Source organism: Scyliorhinus canicula, chromosome 7 (assembly GCF_902713615.1).
Source record: "Scyliorhinus canicula chromosome 7, sScyCan1.1, whole genome shotgun sequence".
NCBI lineage: Eukaryota > Metazoa > Chordata > Chondrichthyes > Carcharhiniformes > Scyliorhinidae > Scyliorhinus > Scyliorhinus canicula.
In genome coordinates, this window is record NC_052152.1 from 81,196,585 (window position 1) to 81,214,362 (window position 17,778).

The 17,778-nt window shown below is 48.8% G+C and overlaps 1 protein-coding gene across 10 annotated transcripts in view; it reads right to left on the bottom strand.

Moving 5' to 3' along the window:
- dmd (dystrophin) overlaps positions 1-17,778 on the bottom strand; it is a 2,667,466-nt gene that overhangs the window by 1,365,233 nt on the left and 1,284,455 nt on the right. For all 10 annotated transcript variants that reach the window (XM_038802261.1, XM_038802266.1, XM_038802267.1 and 7 more), the window contains one exon: positions 1,536-1,706. In XM_038802261.1, coding sequence (XP_038658189.1) covers positions 1,536-1,706 — 171 coding nt within the window. The remainder of the gene's footprint in view (positions 1-1,535; positions 1,707-17,778) is intronic.

The window sequence follows — 17,778 nt, forward strand, 5'->3', positions numbered from 1 at the left end:
AAGCCAATCTCTCACACTCTGATTAGTGCAGGTTTCCTCTATTCATCTGGTCATTGTAGACTTCAACAGTTTACCAACAGCTCAAGTGAATTCAACTAGTCTGTAACTACCAGGGTTATCCCTGGCCGGGATTCTCCCCTACCCGGCGGGGTGGGGGGTCCCGGCATGTTGGAGTGGCGTGAACCACTCTGGCGTCGGGCGGCCCCAAAGGTGTGAAGTCTCCGCAACTTTAGGGGCCAAGCCCTCACATTGAGGGGCTAGGCCCACGCCGGAGTGGTTCCCGCACCGCCAGCTGGCGTGAACGGCCTTTAGCACCACGCCAGCCGGGGCCGAAAGGACATCGCCGGCCGGCGTAAGTCTGCGCATGCGCGAGAGCATCAGCGGTGAAGACCATGGCGAAGGTGGAAGAAAAAGAGTGCCCCCACGACACAGGCCCGCCCGCCGATCGGTGGGCCCCGATCGCGGGCCTGGCCACCGTGGGGGCACCCCCCCCCCCCCCCCGAGGTCCGATCGCCCCGCCCCCCCCCCAGGACCAACTCGCGCCACCGATCCCGCTGCCACCAGAGATTGTTCAAACCGCGGTGGAGGGAGAGGCCTCCCAGCGGCGGGACTTCGGCCCATCGCGGGCCAGAGAATCGCCGCAGGGGCTCGCCGATCGGCGGGGGGTGATTCTGAAAATCCTGCCCCCGCCGTGGCAGAAATTCTCCGCCACCCGGGAATTGGCGGGGGTGGGATTTTCGGTGGCCCCGGACGATTCTCTGACCCTGCGGGGGGTCGCAGAATTTCGCCCAAGGTCACTATTTTTCTCTCCACATGTGCTCAGACCTGTTCAGAATTTCCAGCATTTTCTGTTTTTATTTCAGCTTTCTAGCATCTGCAATATTTTGCTTTTGTGTTAGTTTATTTGATACATTGCAAAAGACAGAGTAACTTTAAGAATGATGCTTTTGGATGGGTGTCAGCTAGGAAGCATCATTATAATATTAAAAGGTTGCTCCTACAACCCATATTCTGATCTAATGAGGTACCATACTGAGACCATCACCTCACAATGTAAGCATTCATGTCTTTGACATCTTTCTTCCAAAAAACATCTGTGTTCAAAGACAACTGAGGCTAAACCATCTGCGCACTGTATTTCAGTACATCCCAACATTTTTAATAATGATAAAATAAACCTTCTTGAATAAATAGTTGAGGAAACACTCTGCTAAATGCCACACATCTATTCAAACTTCTTAACTCCAGCTATTAGCCATGGGCTGGGAATTCCTCTTGGAAGTTTCCACTTAAGGGATTACCCGGCAATTATCTCCATCACACTGTTCCTTTTGCACTTTGCCGCTGGAGCCATTGGTTGTGCTTTGCTTCTTCATTTTCACACAGCCTGAGTCAGGAAGGCCAGGTGAGACAGACGCTTTTCATTTTAAGCGCAGCTAAGTTGCTTTGGAGTGGCAATCCACCACCCAATTGCCTCTCTGAAGAAGTTACGGGCCAATTATTATTTCCTCTGAAGAAAATAATATCATTCTTACCTTACTCCACGCAACCTCACTGTCCAGATTTGTAGGCATGCCTTCAACTGCTGATCTCCGTGTCAGCTCTGCATCTGTTGCTGCCAGCCATTCTGTTAATGCATTCACCTCCTTCCTGAGTTTGCGAGAAAACTTCAGAGACTTCTCCAGCTCTTGCTTTCCTTCGGTTACCTGCGTAAAAAATAAAGAGTCACATTTTCATAATGACTTTTTAAAAAATGGTTGATCAACATACATGCAGGTTCGAGACTTTGCCAGAAAGTAGATACACAGCTTCCCAGTAGAGCCGGCTTCCACATTGCTGGAGGAGGTGCTGATGACAGGGGGACTGGGGAAGGGTAGTATCGGCGGTTTACGGGGCTATTTTGGAGGTGGAGAAGGTGCCGCTAGAAGGGAGCAAGGCAAAGTGGGAGAAGATATGAGAGAGGGTATGGAGGAGGGGTTCTGATGTGAGGTGCTCCTGAGGGTGAACGCCTCCACCTCGTGTGCCAGGTTGGGGGCTGATACAGCTGAAGGTGGTGTATAGAGCGCACCTTACAAGGGCAAGAGTGAGCTGATTCTTTGAGGGAGTGGAAGATGTGTGTGGATGTTACGGGGGGGGGGGGGGAAACCACGTTCATATGTTTTGGTCCTGTCAATAGCTGGAGGATTAGTGGAAGGAGGGTTTTTAGGGTAATTTCTAAAGTGGTGCACGTGAAACTGGACCGGGCCCTCGCCTCGTTGATCGCCCGAAGGCGGATCCTGTTTGGGTGGAGATCAACCTCTCCACCCTGTGTCCTGGCATGGCTGGAATTCTTGATGCTTGAAAAGGTCAAATTTGAACTGAGGGGAAGGATGGAGGGTTCTACAATTCAAGGGCGTTATTCATTATGCACTTTCGAGAATTGGATCACATCAAACATTAGGGGGTTGGGGGCTGGGAGGGTTGGGGGGAGGGGAGACTATATGTGTTAATGGTGACTATGGGTGATTCCTCTTTGTCATTTGTTTATGTTAACATGCGGGCTAATGTTTGGTGGGAGGATGGGATCGCTGTGATGATATGGCTATTGACATTACATTCGTTACTGATTATTGTTTATTGTTGGGTGTAAATTTGGGAGAAAATGTGAAAAAGGAGGAGAATGAAAAAAATATTTCAAAAGAAATACAATGTAAAGTGTCAAACCAGCCGTAAGTTGTCCTCATTTGCAACTAGATAATCGCATGAGTTATGAATTAATGTTTCATTCAACTTAATTCCAGAGTCTTTCATATTGACATCATGGACTTGGCAAAAAAGTTTTCATTTCAATTTGTTCACTTATTATCGCTCTTTTAAACAGAAAGTTGGCAGTTACTCAGTTACATATTTCAGCAGCCACTAACAACCTAGTTCACCATAGTAAAATCAGTTTCTGACAAAGCAAACAAATATTTTTCTACTCAACATCTTTTACATCTCACAGGTGGAAGTATGGGTTTACATGAGCTAGGACTCATTGCCACTAGACCTGTAAAGGTCACACAAAAAAACAACACTTGACTAAATATCATTCTATCATTATGAAGTGCCTCGAGAAGTTGGTCATGAGACATATCAACTCCACACTCCCAGAATGTCTTGATCCACTGCAATTTGCATACTGCCACAACTGGTCCACAGCAGACATTATCTCCCTGACCCTATATTCATCCCTGGAGCATCTCGACAACAAGGACTTTTAAATCAGACTCCTATTCATTGACTACAGCTCCGCCTTCAACACCATAATCCCAATGTCAAAACTCCACAACCGAGGCATTCACTCCTTCCTCTGCAACTGGATCCTCGACTTCCTGACCCATGGACCACTATCAGTAAGGATAAACAACACCTCTTCCATGATAGACCTAAATATTGCGGCCCCGCAAGGTTGTGTACTTAGCCCCCTACTGTATTCTCTATACACACACGGCTGTGTGAGAAATTTGGCTCCAGCTCTATCTACAGGTTTGCTGATGACACAACCGTAGTAGATCGGATATTGAACAAAGATGAGTCAGAGTACAGGAGGGAGATAGAGAGCCTAATGGCGTAGTGTAATGACAACAATCCCTCCTTCAATATCAGCAAAATAAGGAGCTGGTCATTGACTTCAGGAAGCATAGTATCGTACACAGAGACCCTCAGTTTCCATTCCCTCACCCGAGAGAATGGTGCCTAATTATCTTTTTCATGACAAATCCAAGTAAGGTGAACCAAATCAACACTGGATCAGGAAACAAACTTTAGACATTTCTACATCAGGATATGTTACAGTTGAGATTATAATTTTTAACTTTTCACCACAAATCTAAATGGTTCTTAAGGATAATGAGTGCTGAGTTTCTAAATTCATGAGCATCTCTTTCTCTGTGCTCTACCTTCTGCTTCCTCTATCTCGGTTAGGCTTAAGAGATTAACTGTGCATCTGATACTGCCAACATGGTAACTTTGTGCTTCCTGCAGGCAGCCAGCGCTAAATGACCTGCACATTTCTGGAGGGGACCCCTAAGTTCATGCGAAGTTAGCAACGCTTATAGCTGGTCAGCATCAGTTATAGGGAAGGAGTATATTCTGGTTGGAGCAGGTGCTGTAACTGTAAAAGTGTCTGAGCATGGTGCAATATGGAACAAAGTTGCACTTGACTGTTTGGTGAAGGAAGTGTCCAGGAGGAGGAGAGATGCAATATATCCTAAGAGGGGAAGGAGCTCCTCCGCCAACAGCTCCGCCCCCCCCCCCCCCCCAACCAACCAGAGCAGACAAACTTTGTGAAAATAGTGGAACCAATCATGGCAGTCTATGCCAGGTGCCAGGCTACAATTACTTGAATACAGTATCACAAAAGGTTCAATGACCTTCCATAGTGAATGCATCTTCAAATGTGACATTTCACCAATTACACATCTTGTCTGAAATGCAGCTCCATGCAGAGCTATCCCATCACTCACTTATCAACATTCCCAATAAAACATTCAGAATATCCATCATTTAACCATGCCTTCATACACTTTGCAATACCACATGCCTCACATCCACATCTCACAGCTTGCATACACTGCCAACTATTAACCACGATTGTCTCATCACCCCAAAAGCATTGTATGACATTCAGCAATATACTTGTTTGCAGGACGCGTTGAGTGAAGGCCACCGGATCTAACTGTCAGAGGGTGCAGACATGGCTGCAAATCCTGATCTCCATGGATGAGACGGTTGTCACCATCAACTGAATGGCCATCACAGGTTGTGACCAGAGGCAGCATTGAAACCATCCACAAGGGGCTTCCGGTGGCACGCGCGAGCAGATCGGTCGCGCTGGAGAGAGACTCCCGCTGGTCGGTGGCATTTCAGTGTTTTCCGGGGGTTTCCCCATGGTTTTGCCGATCGCAATTTCTTCGGCCGTTGGGGCCTGAGGGACGGGCGCCTGGTCGGGCAGGTTTTTGAGCCCCGTGACCGGAGGAGCAGGGGCATCGAGCCCGAAGCAAGCGGCGGGGGAGGAGACGGGCCTCAGACGAGGCCTGAATCCAGCGCGAATGTAGGGGGGAGCAGTGCACATCTGTTGACTTCCCCCGCTGAAAATGCATGTTTGGGATGTTTGAAGTTCGGTCCCAGGAGAAAAGATGTTTTGAACTTTGATTTTTGGAAAAAAAAAATTAAGGAAAAAAGATTTTTTTTAATTATTTTTATTATAATTTTTTTAAATTTAATTTTTTATTTTGTTTATTTATTTATTATTTTATTTTATTATTTTTCTCGAGATTGAAGAAAGAAGGAGAAAATACTAAGTGGTTAAGGGCTGCCAAAAACAGCTGTGAAGAAGGGAGGAAACGTGAGTTCGCCGCCAAAAGAGAGGACCAGGAAAAGCGCTGACAAGGTGGTGGATGCCGGACCGTGTGGTGGGACAGCACTACTTACAGTGGAAACGATGACTGAGGTGATGGCTGTGGAGCTGGAGAAGCAGTTTGCGAGGCACATGGAGGCGTTGAGGAAGGAGGAGATGGCGGTCGCACTGAGGTCATTGGTGGAAGAGGCAATCGTCCCAGTGAGGGTGAATGTGGCAAAGACATCGGCCGTGGTGAGAGAACAGGGTGAAAAGGTGAAGGAAGTGGAGGAGACCGTGTCGCAGCACAGTGACCAGCTCACCTCGATGGGAGACTAACTACAGTGGGTGGTGGAGGTCAACAGAGTACTTCGCTGAGATGCTGGTGGAGTTGATGGGGGAGGGTGAAGACCCCTCCTGGTATGCACTGGACCGAGGTTGTTATGGCCGAAACCGAAAGTCAATGAGCCGCCGAGAGCAGTAATTATCTGCTTCCATAAATACCACATGAAGGAGAAGGTGTTAAACTCGGCGAAGCATAAGCGGGTGGTGCAGTAGGATGGTGCTAGAGTTCAGATTTACCAGGATTTGACGGTAGAGTTGGCAAAGAGATGAGCGGCGTTCAGCCGAGTGAAGGCGGCACTGTACAACAAGGGACTGCGATTTGGTATGGTATACCCGAAACCATCCACAATACCTAAAGTGCCTTCTCACAACCCACTGCTCCCTCATTCCACCATCTTATAAGCTATAGATGATGCAAGTATGCACCCCTCCCTTCCCAATCACAACAATCCTTGTGCCTTTCTCCTCAATATCTCTCTGGGCAGCAACCTGGCCAGGAAGTGGAGAAAGTGCTATTGGGTGGAAGAGCATGAGGATAGTGATGAAGATGCAGGACCAACACTTACATTTGCTTGCTCACACACTGTCAGCCACCAGCTCCAATATCAACACTGCATGTACTTTAGAGAGATTTGAGGCAGGATATGCTTGCCAATAGACACTGGGCATGAGTGATGAGTGACCAAGTCAAGGGTCAAAAGCAGCATAAATGCCAGCTCGTTGAAGGCTGAAGTTACACACAAATTTCACTGCAAAGGATTCAGATGAGCACTTTCAAGGGGCAGGAGTAAGGCTGATGGGTCTGTACACCAACATGCTTGCGGCATTGTCAGGTTTGCCATAGAGCCTGTAAAACAAGAAGCATGGTGAAGTTTAGCACTAACTTGTTACATGGTTTTGCACAGAATCTGGAACCCATCCTCTCCAGAGTATGGATGTGGTGGTCAACTGCAGATTTGTGGACCCAATCATGATGCAAGTCATAATACTTGGTGTCACATCTTCCATTGCAGTACAAGTAGGAGCCACACAATGTCACAGTTCTATTGTGGAAGCACAGGTTTAAGTGATGCAGATTCACCTTGCTGTCACACAGACTACAATGCTGCCATCATGACAATGGATATCAGTGATCAAACGGGCTTACATGGCATTACTGCTGCATAGTAATCTGTCATTCAACAGATTATTAGGTTTGCTGAGGCCCTACTCCACAGGAATGGCATTGGCTCCACGGAGTATGTGCTTACTATCCTCCCTCAGGATTACAGCATTTGGTCTGCCAATGCTGCCAGTACCCTAAAGTTGCCCTTCATCCAGCCAAGCCATCGACACAGCCCAGACTCCTGCCACCCATGTCAAGAGAGTGTAGTGTGATGCTGGGCCCAGAGACGCTTGAATTCCTCCACCAAAGCTATCTGCTGTCTTCCCCATTGAGGTTCAGCATCCTTCCACCAGACATCCTCACCGTGGCAGAGTGGTTAGCACTGCTGCCTCACAGCGCCACACCCACAGGTTTAGTTCCAGCTCTGGGTGACTGTGGAGTTTGTGCGTTCTCCCCAGGTCCGTGTTGGCTCCTCCGGGTGCTCACATTTCCTAGTCCAGAACTAAGGGTCATAGTTTGAGGAGAAGGACTGAGGTGAGGAGAAATGTCTTCAGCCAGAGTGATGAATCTGTGGAATTCACAACCACAGAAAGTAGTTGAGGCTAAAACATCGTGTGATTTCAAGAAGGAATTTGATATAGCTCTTAGGGCTAAGGGAATCAAGGGATCTGGAGGGAAAGTTGGGATCAGGGCATTCAATTTGAAGACAACACCTTCCAAACCCACAACCACTACCATCCAGGACAAGAGCAGCAAATACCTGGGAACCACACCACTTGGAGGTTCCCCTCCCAGTCAGTCACCACCCTCACTTGGAAATATATCGCCGCTCCTTCACTGTCGCTTGGTCAAAATCCTGGAACACTCTCTCTAACAGCACAGTGGGTTTACCTGTACCTTAAGGACTGCAGCGGTTCAAGAAGGCAACTCACCACCAACTTCTGAAGCGTAATTAGGGATGGGCAATAAATGCTGGCCTAATTTGCGATGCCCACAACCTGCAAATGAACTTTTAAAAATGCAGCTGGACATTGTCGATGCACTGCATAACATGTCCCAGTCACCGAGGAACATCGCTGAGGGTGTCAACAACATGGTGCAGACAACGGGGAGGCAGCAGGACCAGCAGAGCTAGATAGTGCAGGGGATTCTGGACATCACCTGGACATCACTCCAGCTGCCCCTCCATCCTGTGTGATGTGTTGGGCAGGCTGGGTCTATGTGGACTTCGGTTGATGCAGTGTAGCGAGAGACAGACTTCCAACACTTGATGAGATGCAACACGATTTTATTTAACATCTAACTATTTTACATGTTCAACTGTGGGTTGACACTATGCTGACTTGACTGGAGACCTGATGCTAGCCTGACCAGTCTTACTAACTACCACATGGTGTTTTCATTGTCTCTGCTCACGAGCTCTGTCTCAGAGGCTGGGTCCCGAGAGAGCGGGAAAACTGGTGCCCTCTGCTTTATAGTGGTCATGTGTTGTCTGGTGATTGGCTGCTCTGTTCTGTGTGCTTACTGGTCATCCTGTGTGTCAATCACTGCCTGCCTGAACTCCATTATATACATAGATGTATATTATGACACTGTGGAGCCGCCCAGGGCACTATGCAAACTGTCCGGGAAGAGGGAGCGCTGCAGGCCGACTCGGAGCTGACAGACAAATCCTATGAGAAGCAGGTGAGGATGTGGGCCTTCCTGATCCTCGGGCATGCCGGACCCTCATACCGCCTGAACTCCATCCTCTGGCTGTCCTGCTCATCCTCCCAGGGCTCGTCATCCAGCCCCTTCTGGTCCGGCCCCACGTTATCCACCTCAGACGAGGCCACCTCTCCCTCCCTCCTCCAGTACATCGCCCTGCTGCTGTGTCAGGTTGTGGAGGGCATAGCAGAACAGCACAAAGCGGGAGACCTCTGGGGGGTGTACTTCACCATCAGAGCAGTCCAGGCATCAGAACTGCATTTAGAACAATCCGAAACACTGCTGAATGACACTGCACTGTCATTCAGACAGTACATGCGGCAGCATGAGCCTCATTATAACGAGTCTCCACATCAGTCTGGCATCCACACTGGCATTATCAGCCAGGACCTCAGAGGGTACCCCTTAATCTCTGAAGAGCCAATCCATCATCCTGGGATGGCCTTCAAAGATTCCGGAGATCTCGAGTGTCCCAGGATGTAGCTGTCATGAACACTCCCTGGAAAGCATGCACACACACACATGATCCAGAGGTGGTGGTCGCACAAAGGTTGAACACTCAGGGAATGGAAACCATTCCTGTTAATGGAGGGCACTCCCTGCTGCCCTAGTCCCTGCTTGAACGCTGGAATGATCCAGTGGCCTAAATATTCAGGGCTGCAGTGAGTTTCATGGCCACTAGGAGTGGGTCTCCTCCTCCTCCCCCACGGAGCGCCGCGAGGACATGGCACGGATGCCTCATCATCGCTTTGTTGAGGTGCAATCTCCTGAGGCACATGCTGTGTGTCATTTCCTCGTATGACCAATGACACCTGTACCTTGGGACAACATCAGCGTCCCCCTCGAGGTCCCTGTTTGGACTGTTGTGTGGACAGGTCTGCAGGGTATGCAGCGGTCACCTGCACAAGAGGTGCTGCCTCCAGCCTGCGATGACGCTGCTACCACCTTCTCTGTCATCTGGCAACCTGGGCTGCCACCAGCACCATGAGGACAGCCGCTGCACTGTCAACAGCACCATCAATTGTGGTGTCTGTAAGGAATTGGATGAGGAGAGAGACTGACAATCAGTTAGGGCTTCCACGCCTTCTATACATACCCCTGCAACTGTGCTCCCAAATAGATCCTACTTAAGTTTCACATGACAACTTTCAATGAGTGAAGACTTGTGCTCACTGATGCTCTGCAGACCTTTTCTTTTTTTTTTTTAAATTTAGAGTAGCCAATTATTTTTTTCCAATTAAGTGGCAATTTAGCGTGGCCAATCCACCTAACCTGCACATCTTTGGGTTGTGGGGGTGAAACCCACGCAGACATGGGGAGAATGTGCAAACTCCACACGGACAGTGACCCAGGGCCGGGATTCGAACCCGGGTCCTCAGCGCCGCAGTCCCAGTGCTAACCACTGCGCCACATGCTGCCCGATGCTCTGCAGACCTGAGCGCTGGTGTAATTTGCAGGGTCAATTCATTCAAATTTTCATTGGCAACTCTCAAGCACAAATCTCATGTAAAGCAGAAATGAGGTACTGGTGGTGTTTGCAAAGTAGAATGTAGCCTTTAAAACAACCATCAGCCTGAAAATTGCAGCTGCAGGTTGAGGGAGCAGATATAAGTAGCAAAGTGCTTGGTTAAGTCAATCAGGTAGCTGTAATGTATGTTTCATGTATGACTTAGTTCCATTGAAAAGTTTGGCACTGAGAGCCAATGAATGAAAAAACCCACACAATTTCATTCAGACTGACCTGCAAACCTTGTTCAAGGAGATTCAGCAAAGGGAAGAGAGAGAGACAGTACAGCCCCAATGGAAATAAGGCTCAAAATAAATTTATTTGTTGGCTCGCTCAGACCCTCTAAACTGGAGACCAGCAGAACCAATCCTGAACACTGCAGCATGTTTATTTTTTCAAAAACATTTTTTCTTCAGTATTATTTTCATTATAAGGTAATTCAAAACAATAACATACCACTAACAACACTGCAAAATAAACCCATCCACATCTACTCCTCCCAACCCCAACCCCATATGAACAAAAAAAAACTTAACAGAAGCCAACCACCACCACACACCCCTCCCGCAACTGGTGGTGACTCAGTCCCCGAAAAAGGAGATGAAAGGCTGCCACCTCGAGTAGAACCATTCCACTGACCCCCTCATGGTGTACTTGACTTTTTCAAGTTACAAAAATTCCACCAGATTACTCAGCCAGACTGAGGCACTGGGTGGTACCTGAGACCTCCACCCAAGCAGAACTCGCCTCTGGATCATCAATGAGGCAAAGGCGAGGACGTCAGCCTTCACCCCCGTCTGCAACACCGGCAAGTCCGATGTACCAAAAATAGCAACCATCGGGCACGGCTCCAGCTGAGTACCATGAATCCACAGCATACTGCTGAAAGTGGAGACCCAGAAGCTCACAAGTTTAGGGCAAGACCAATACATGTGTATATAGTTCGCCCTCGCACCACATTTGCACCCATCCTCCACCTCCAAGAAGAAACCACTCATCCATGCCGAGGTCCAGTGCGCCCTGTGCACCAACTTGAACTCAATCAAGCTGAGTCTAGCACAAGAGGTGCAGTTAACACTGTGAAGAGCCTCACTCCACACTCAACCATCAAAAACCAGACTCAGTACACCCTCCCACTTTCTGTTTACTTCCTCCAATGAAGTCTGCTCCATCAACAGGATCCAGGCACAAATATCTGAAATCTGCCCCTTATTCAAGACCGAGGGCAATGGTGCCAGGTGAAATGAAGGAATTTCCTGACGCAAAAAGTTGTGAGCCTGCAAGTATCTAAATACATTAGTTCTGGGAAGCCCGAATCTCTCCAATAACTCCTCAATACCGCCGAACCTCCATTCAATAAACATGTCCCTAAACCACTCCAACCCCTACATCCCCTCTGCCCTGAATGACGGGTCCAAACCAGATGGCACAAAAAGATGGTTCCTGCAAATAGGGGCCAACATTGACATGGAGCCCAGCTGTTGCTAAACTGTCTCCAAATCCTCAAAATGGCTACCATGACCAGACTCGAGGTATATTTTGCAAGGGAAAACGAAAGCTGGGTAGTGACCAGGGCCCTCAGAATTGAACCTCTACACGAACCTGCCTCCATCCATCTCGTATGGAATCTGAATCCCCAAGGCACCCCTGCACCCTCAATATTTTCAGCCCAGTGATAAAATGACAAATTTGGTCGTGCCAATGCCCCCAACTGCCTCTCTCTCTGCAGAAACGTCCTACTAATGCGAGGGGTCTTGCCCGCCCAAATAAAAGAGGAATAAATTCTATTGACCCTGCAAAAGAATGACTTTAGGAAAAAGACTGGGAGACAATGAAACAAAAACCTCAAGAGGACATTATTTTCAGTCTGCACCCTGCCTGCCAAGGTCAGAGGGCGGACGTCCCACCTTTTCAAATCGGCCTTAACCCCATGCACCACACTAGCAAAGTTAAGTTTGTGGAATAAGACCCAATCAAGGGCCACCTGGATTCCCAGATAATGGAAGCTAGCCCTAGTCAGGCAAAATGGCAACTTCTTCAGATCATCTCTCCTCCCTTGGGGATTCACTGGAAAGTATTCACCGCTGCCCAGATTCAGCTTATACCCCGAGAAGAAGCAAAATCTCCTAAGTAGCTTTGTTATCTCCTCTACATTGCAGAGTGGGTCCGTGATATACACAAGTTGATCACTGCAAATAAAGACTCCCTGCCCCCCCCCACCCACTTTATCCTCCTCCACCGAGTGGACAACCTCATTGCAATAGCCAGAGATTTGATTTCCAAGGCAAACAAAAGTGGAGACAATGGACAATCCTGCCTTTTCACCCCTTAAATTGGAAGTAACCCAAACTCAGGGCATTCGTGTGCACTCTCGCGGTGCGGGCATTGTACAAAAACTGAATCCGTGAAATAAATCTTGGCCCAAATCCAAACCTTCCAAGAATTTCAAATAGGTACCCCCACTCAACCCCATCAAATGCTTTTCCAGCATCCATTGAAATAATCACCTCTGGCTCGGGCACTGGGGAGGGAGGCAGAACGATGTTTAACAATCGCTGTATGTTGGCCGGTAACTGCTGGCCCTTAACAAAACCAGTCTGTTCCTCCAAAATCACCCCTGGAAGGCAGGGCTCCAAACACATTGCCAACATCTTCACCAATAACTTAGTGTTGGTGTTTAACAACGAAATGGGTCAGTACAACCCACACTCCGTAGGATCCTTAACCTTCTTCAGGATCAGGAAAATCGATGCCGATGCCAAAGTGGCTGGCAACACCACCGGCACAAGGAATTATTGAACATAGCAACAGTGGGACCCACAAACTTTTCTAGAATTCGACAGGGAACTAACTCATCTAGACCCGGAGCTTTACCGATTGCATTAATCTGATACATTTCAAACCTCCTCCGGTCACATCATTGACTCCAACACCTTCCTTCTCTCCTGCTCCACCACCGGGAAGGACAACCTGTCCAAAAACTGCTTCATTGGCAATCTCTGTCTGGAGACTCTGACTTACATAGCTCTCGACAAAAGGCCTCAAACGCCACATTAACCTTTCCTGGGCTGGAAACCAACCCAGCACCTGAATCCCATATCTGCATTACCTCCCAAAAGACAGCGTGCCGCTTCAGCTTGTGCACCAAAAGACAACAGGTCTTCTCCCCAAATTTGTAGACGGTCCCATCGAGCATTGCAGCTAGTCACTGCCTTGCACGTCGAGAGCAGCTCAAAATACGTCTGCAGTTTCTTCCTACTCGCCAACAACTACGGTGTTGGAGCAATCTAGTACAGGCAGTCCACCTCTGCCTCTCCATCCTTCCAGATTTATCGTTGCGCACCTTGTAGGAGACTATCTGCCCCCCAACACCCACCTTCAGAGTTTCCCCCAGCGTGGAAGGCAAGACCGCCTCACTCCTATTAAACTCAATGTATTCCCCAATGGTGGTGAATACACGTTCACAGAATCCCTTTTCCACCAGCAACGCCATGTCCAATCTCCACAGGTGTCATTGAGAGGAGCCTGGCTTCAATATCATGTCCACAAAATGTGGAGAATGATCCAGGATAATGATCAGCGTGCATCACCCCCACCCCTTTCACCCCAGGAAGAGGAGACCTACATATTATAAAGAAGTCAGTCCAGGAGTAGAGCTAGTGGACGTGGGAAAAGAAGACTCCATATGAATACATAAATCTCTATGGGTCTTCCCCCCCTTCCCCCCAGAATTAGTTGAAGTGAATCCAGATCTGGAATAAAAGCCAACACCTTATTGATAAATGCCGTATCATCCAAGTTGGTGCATAAACCTTAAGCAGGATCACCAACATAATAATAGTAATCTTTATTGTCACAAGTAGGCTTACATCAACACCGCAATGATGTTACTGTGAAAAGCCCCTAGTCGCCACATTCTGCCGCCTGTTCGAGCACAGAGAGGGAGAATTCAGAATGTCCAAATAACTTAAAAGCACGTCTTTCCGGACTAGTGGGAGGAAACCGGAGCACCCAGAGGAAACCCACGCAGATACGGGAAGAATGTGCAGACTCCACACAGAGAGTGACCCAAGCCGGGAATCATACCTGGGAGGACCCTAGAGCTGTAAAGCAACAGTGCTACCCACTGTGCTACGTGCTGCCCGAAGCTCACCAATGATGATTACATACCTCCCACCTGAATCCACCAATATTTTAGCAGCTGAAAAGGACATATTCTTCTTGATCAACACTGCAGCCCCAGGTCCGGCCAACAAAACCTGAATAGTACACATGCCCCATCCAGCTCTTCATAACCTTGTTTGGTCCTTGATTCACAAACCACCACATCAACCATCAAGCTACTCAGGTGCGCAAACACCCGTGACCTTTCTACTAGGCCTTTTAACCCCTTGACATTCCAAGTTATCAAATGGACAGAGGGTCTTGTTCGGCCCCCTGCCCAACCCAGAGTCAACCAATCCCACCATGTGGGGTCATCCAGCACCAACTCAATGAGCACCCGTAACAGACCTGACCAAGGTGGCCACAAACCCCGTCATCAGACCAGAACAAAGAATAAGAAACAGTCACCGTCAGAAGTCAACCCCTCCCCCCTCCATCCAGCTTCCCAACAATACCACATCCCAATAAACAAACAGCCGGAAGGAAAACAAAGACCCCTATTCTTCCCGCACCTCCCCACCCCACATCCAACCCCAAACAAAACAAGAACAAAAATCCTAAACTACCTAAAAGAAAAGCCCTATAGTAATGAGCTGCAGATACCCACACTCCTCCGCTCCCATTTGCTGACCTTACAGCTGGCAGGGTGCCCTCCCCACTGATATCCAACATTAATACATAAAGATAAAAGGAAAAAAGAAACGCACTACCCATCCCACAAACAAACCCAAAAATACAAAATACAATCTCCAAACTTGTCCCGAAACCCTCCCCCAGCAAATCCCCATAATCACATTCCCTCACCCACAATTCAAAAATCCCGCGATAAATACAGATACAAGTGCACCAAACAATGAGCAATTAATCAGTCCATGCTTCTTTACAAACTCAACTGCATCCCCAGCAACATCAAAGTAATAGTCTCTTTCTTTAAAAGTTTAAAATGTGGGCAGCATGGTAGCACAGTGGTTAGCACTGTTGCTTCATAGCCCAGTGTCCCAGGTTTGATTCCCGGCTTGGGTCACTGTCTGTGCTGAGTCTGCACGCTCTCCCTGTGTCTTCTCCGGGTGCTCCTGGGGTTTCCTTCCACAAGTCCCGAAAGATGTGGGGCGGTATTCTCCCCTACCCGGCGGGGAGGGCGTAGCAGAGTGGCGCCAACCACTCCGGCGTTGGGCCTCCCCAAAGGTGCGGAATTCTCCGCACCTTTAGGGGCTAGGCCCGCGCCGGAGTGGCTCCCGCTCCGCCGACTGGTGCCAACGGCCTTTGGTGCCATGCCAGCTAGCTTCGGGGCTGGCCAAAAGGCCTTCGCCGGTCGGCGTGAGTCCACGTATGCGCCGAAGTGTCAGCGGCCGCTGTGGTGGGCCCCGAACGCGGGCCAGACCACCGTGTGGACACCCCCCGGGGTCCGATCGCCCCGCGCCCACCCCAGGACCCCGGGGCCCACTCGCGCCGCCTGCTCCCACCGGCACAGAGGTGATTTAAACCACGTCGGCAGGAGAGGCCTGACAGCGGCAGGACTTCGGACCATTGCGGGCCGGAGAATCGCCGAGGGGGGCCCGCAGACCGGCGGGGCGCTTTCCCGCCCCCGCCAATTCCCGGGTGGCGGAGAACTCCGGCCACGGCGGGGGCGGGATTTACGAAGGCCCCGGGCAATTCCCCGACCCTGCAGGGGGTCGGAGAATTCCGCCCGTGCTGTCAGGTGATTTGGATATTGTGAATTCTCCCTCTGTGTAACGGAACAGGCGCCGGAATGTAGTGACTAGCGGCTTTGCACAGTAACTTAATTGCAGTGTAAATGTAAGCTAACTTGTGACAATAAAGATTATTATTATTATAATACAAGTCTTTCGAAGACGAGCCAAGAATACCACACCAAATTGCACATTACTTTTATACAACATGGCCTTGGTCTTGTTGAACGCCGTATGCCTTCCAACCAGTTCTGCTCACATGTCTTGACTACTTGACCCTCCCATCCCGTGTCTCGATGGTCCCTTGCCCATCTCAGGACCTGTTCCTTGTCTTGGTACTTGTGGAACCTGATGATGTTCGCCCGTTGTGGTTCTGCAGATCAGAGCTTCTGTCTCAGTGACCGATGGGCCTGGTACAATTCGGGAGAGGATGGCAATTCCCCTTTTCCCCACCATCTTCTCAAACATCTTCAACATATAGTCCAAAGGATTTGGACCCTTTAGACCCTCTGGCAGCCAATAATTCTTAATTTGTGCCATCTGGAGCGGTTTTCCAGATTGTCCAACTTCACCTTCAACATTTTATGCCCTTCAGCCAGCAATGCCAATTCTACCTCCAGGGAAACGATCCAGTCACTCTGGTCTGGGAGTGCCACCTCCACCTCCACCCCTTGTACTATGGTACCTTGCTCCTTTACCTTAGAATTGGTCTTCTCCAAGGCCACACGGTTGGGGTCTAGAGCCCTTTCCATTGTCTTCTCAAGGTTCTCGAAAACTGCCTGCCGCTGCTTCTTGAATTCCTCTGCCAAGGAGCTTGCCAGCACCTCGGCTATCCATGGAGAGACCAAAGACGCAGCAGGAATCTCCGCCATTTTCTCCACCAATGAGGCTTGAGGGACTTCTGATGATGATTCTTTGCCCTTCTGCTGCCTTGTAGTATACTTGTTGGGCACGACTATTATGTGGGACCTCTTCCCATCGAACTATTTAGATTTCCCCCCAAAACATCACCCATAAACCAGGAGAAAAGGGCCAAAAGCAAAGTACCATTGCGGGTGCCACCATCTGTCCCACTGCTCACCACATCGCCCCATCAGAAGTCACAGCTTGATTAATGGGGGCTCAGTATCTTGAAACCAAGTGCCATTATTTCAATTACAGATGCGTTAGAATTCATGAGTTCTGAAAAAGATTTTCAAAAATATTGCATTTACGTTCAGGCTCTGAAGTCAGTGTATACGGGTATTTGGTACTGACAGGTGTGACTTTAAAAGCTATAATCCTGATTTTCAGCAACTTCAGGGACATTCATGCATCAGTAAAGGGATCAATTCAATGTGTGACAGCTTCTCTGGAATCAGCTGATCTTCTATAAAGTGGCCGGGGATCGGGTTAGTCCCAGCTGCTTCACTGAAGTAGATCAGGTGACAACAGGGGAAAATATAGCAAGCACCCAACATGCCAGCCTCCAGACACTGGTGGCTGGAATCCATGCTGCTCTCTCTTAGGGCTTCCAGGATCTAATAGCTGCCATTAGACCAGCCAGCTCACAAATCAGTTTGGACACTGATCCAGGGTTCAGTCGAATAGGGATGATCAGGATTTATTCGTTTCTGTTTCTCATGATAGCAGCATGTCCCAGAAATGTAGTCTTCCCCACCTCCGAGTACACATCAGTGGCTGACAGAGATGACCCCAGGTTGTCAAGGTGCAAGCAACAGCATCACTCTCCTATAAGCACATGGACATCAGTGTTAGGATACGGATCCCAACTTGTGATAGGATCCCAGATGGGAACAACAAACCATTTTTCAATTTGTAAAACTTAATCCCTAGGAATGATGACTCTGACCAATAGGTATCTTTAATGTAAAAATAGCCTTTAACTGAAACACAGAAT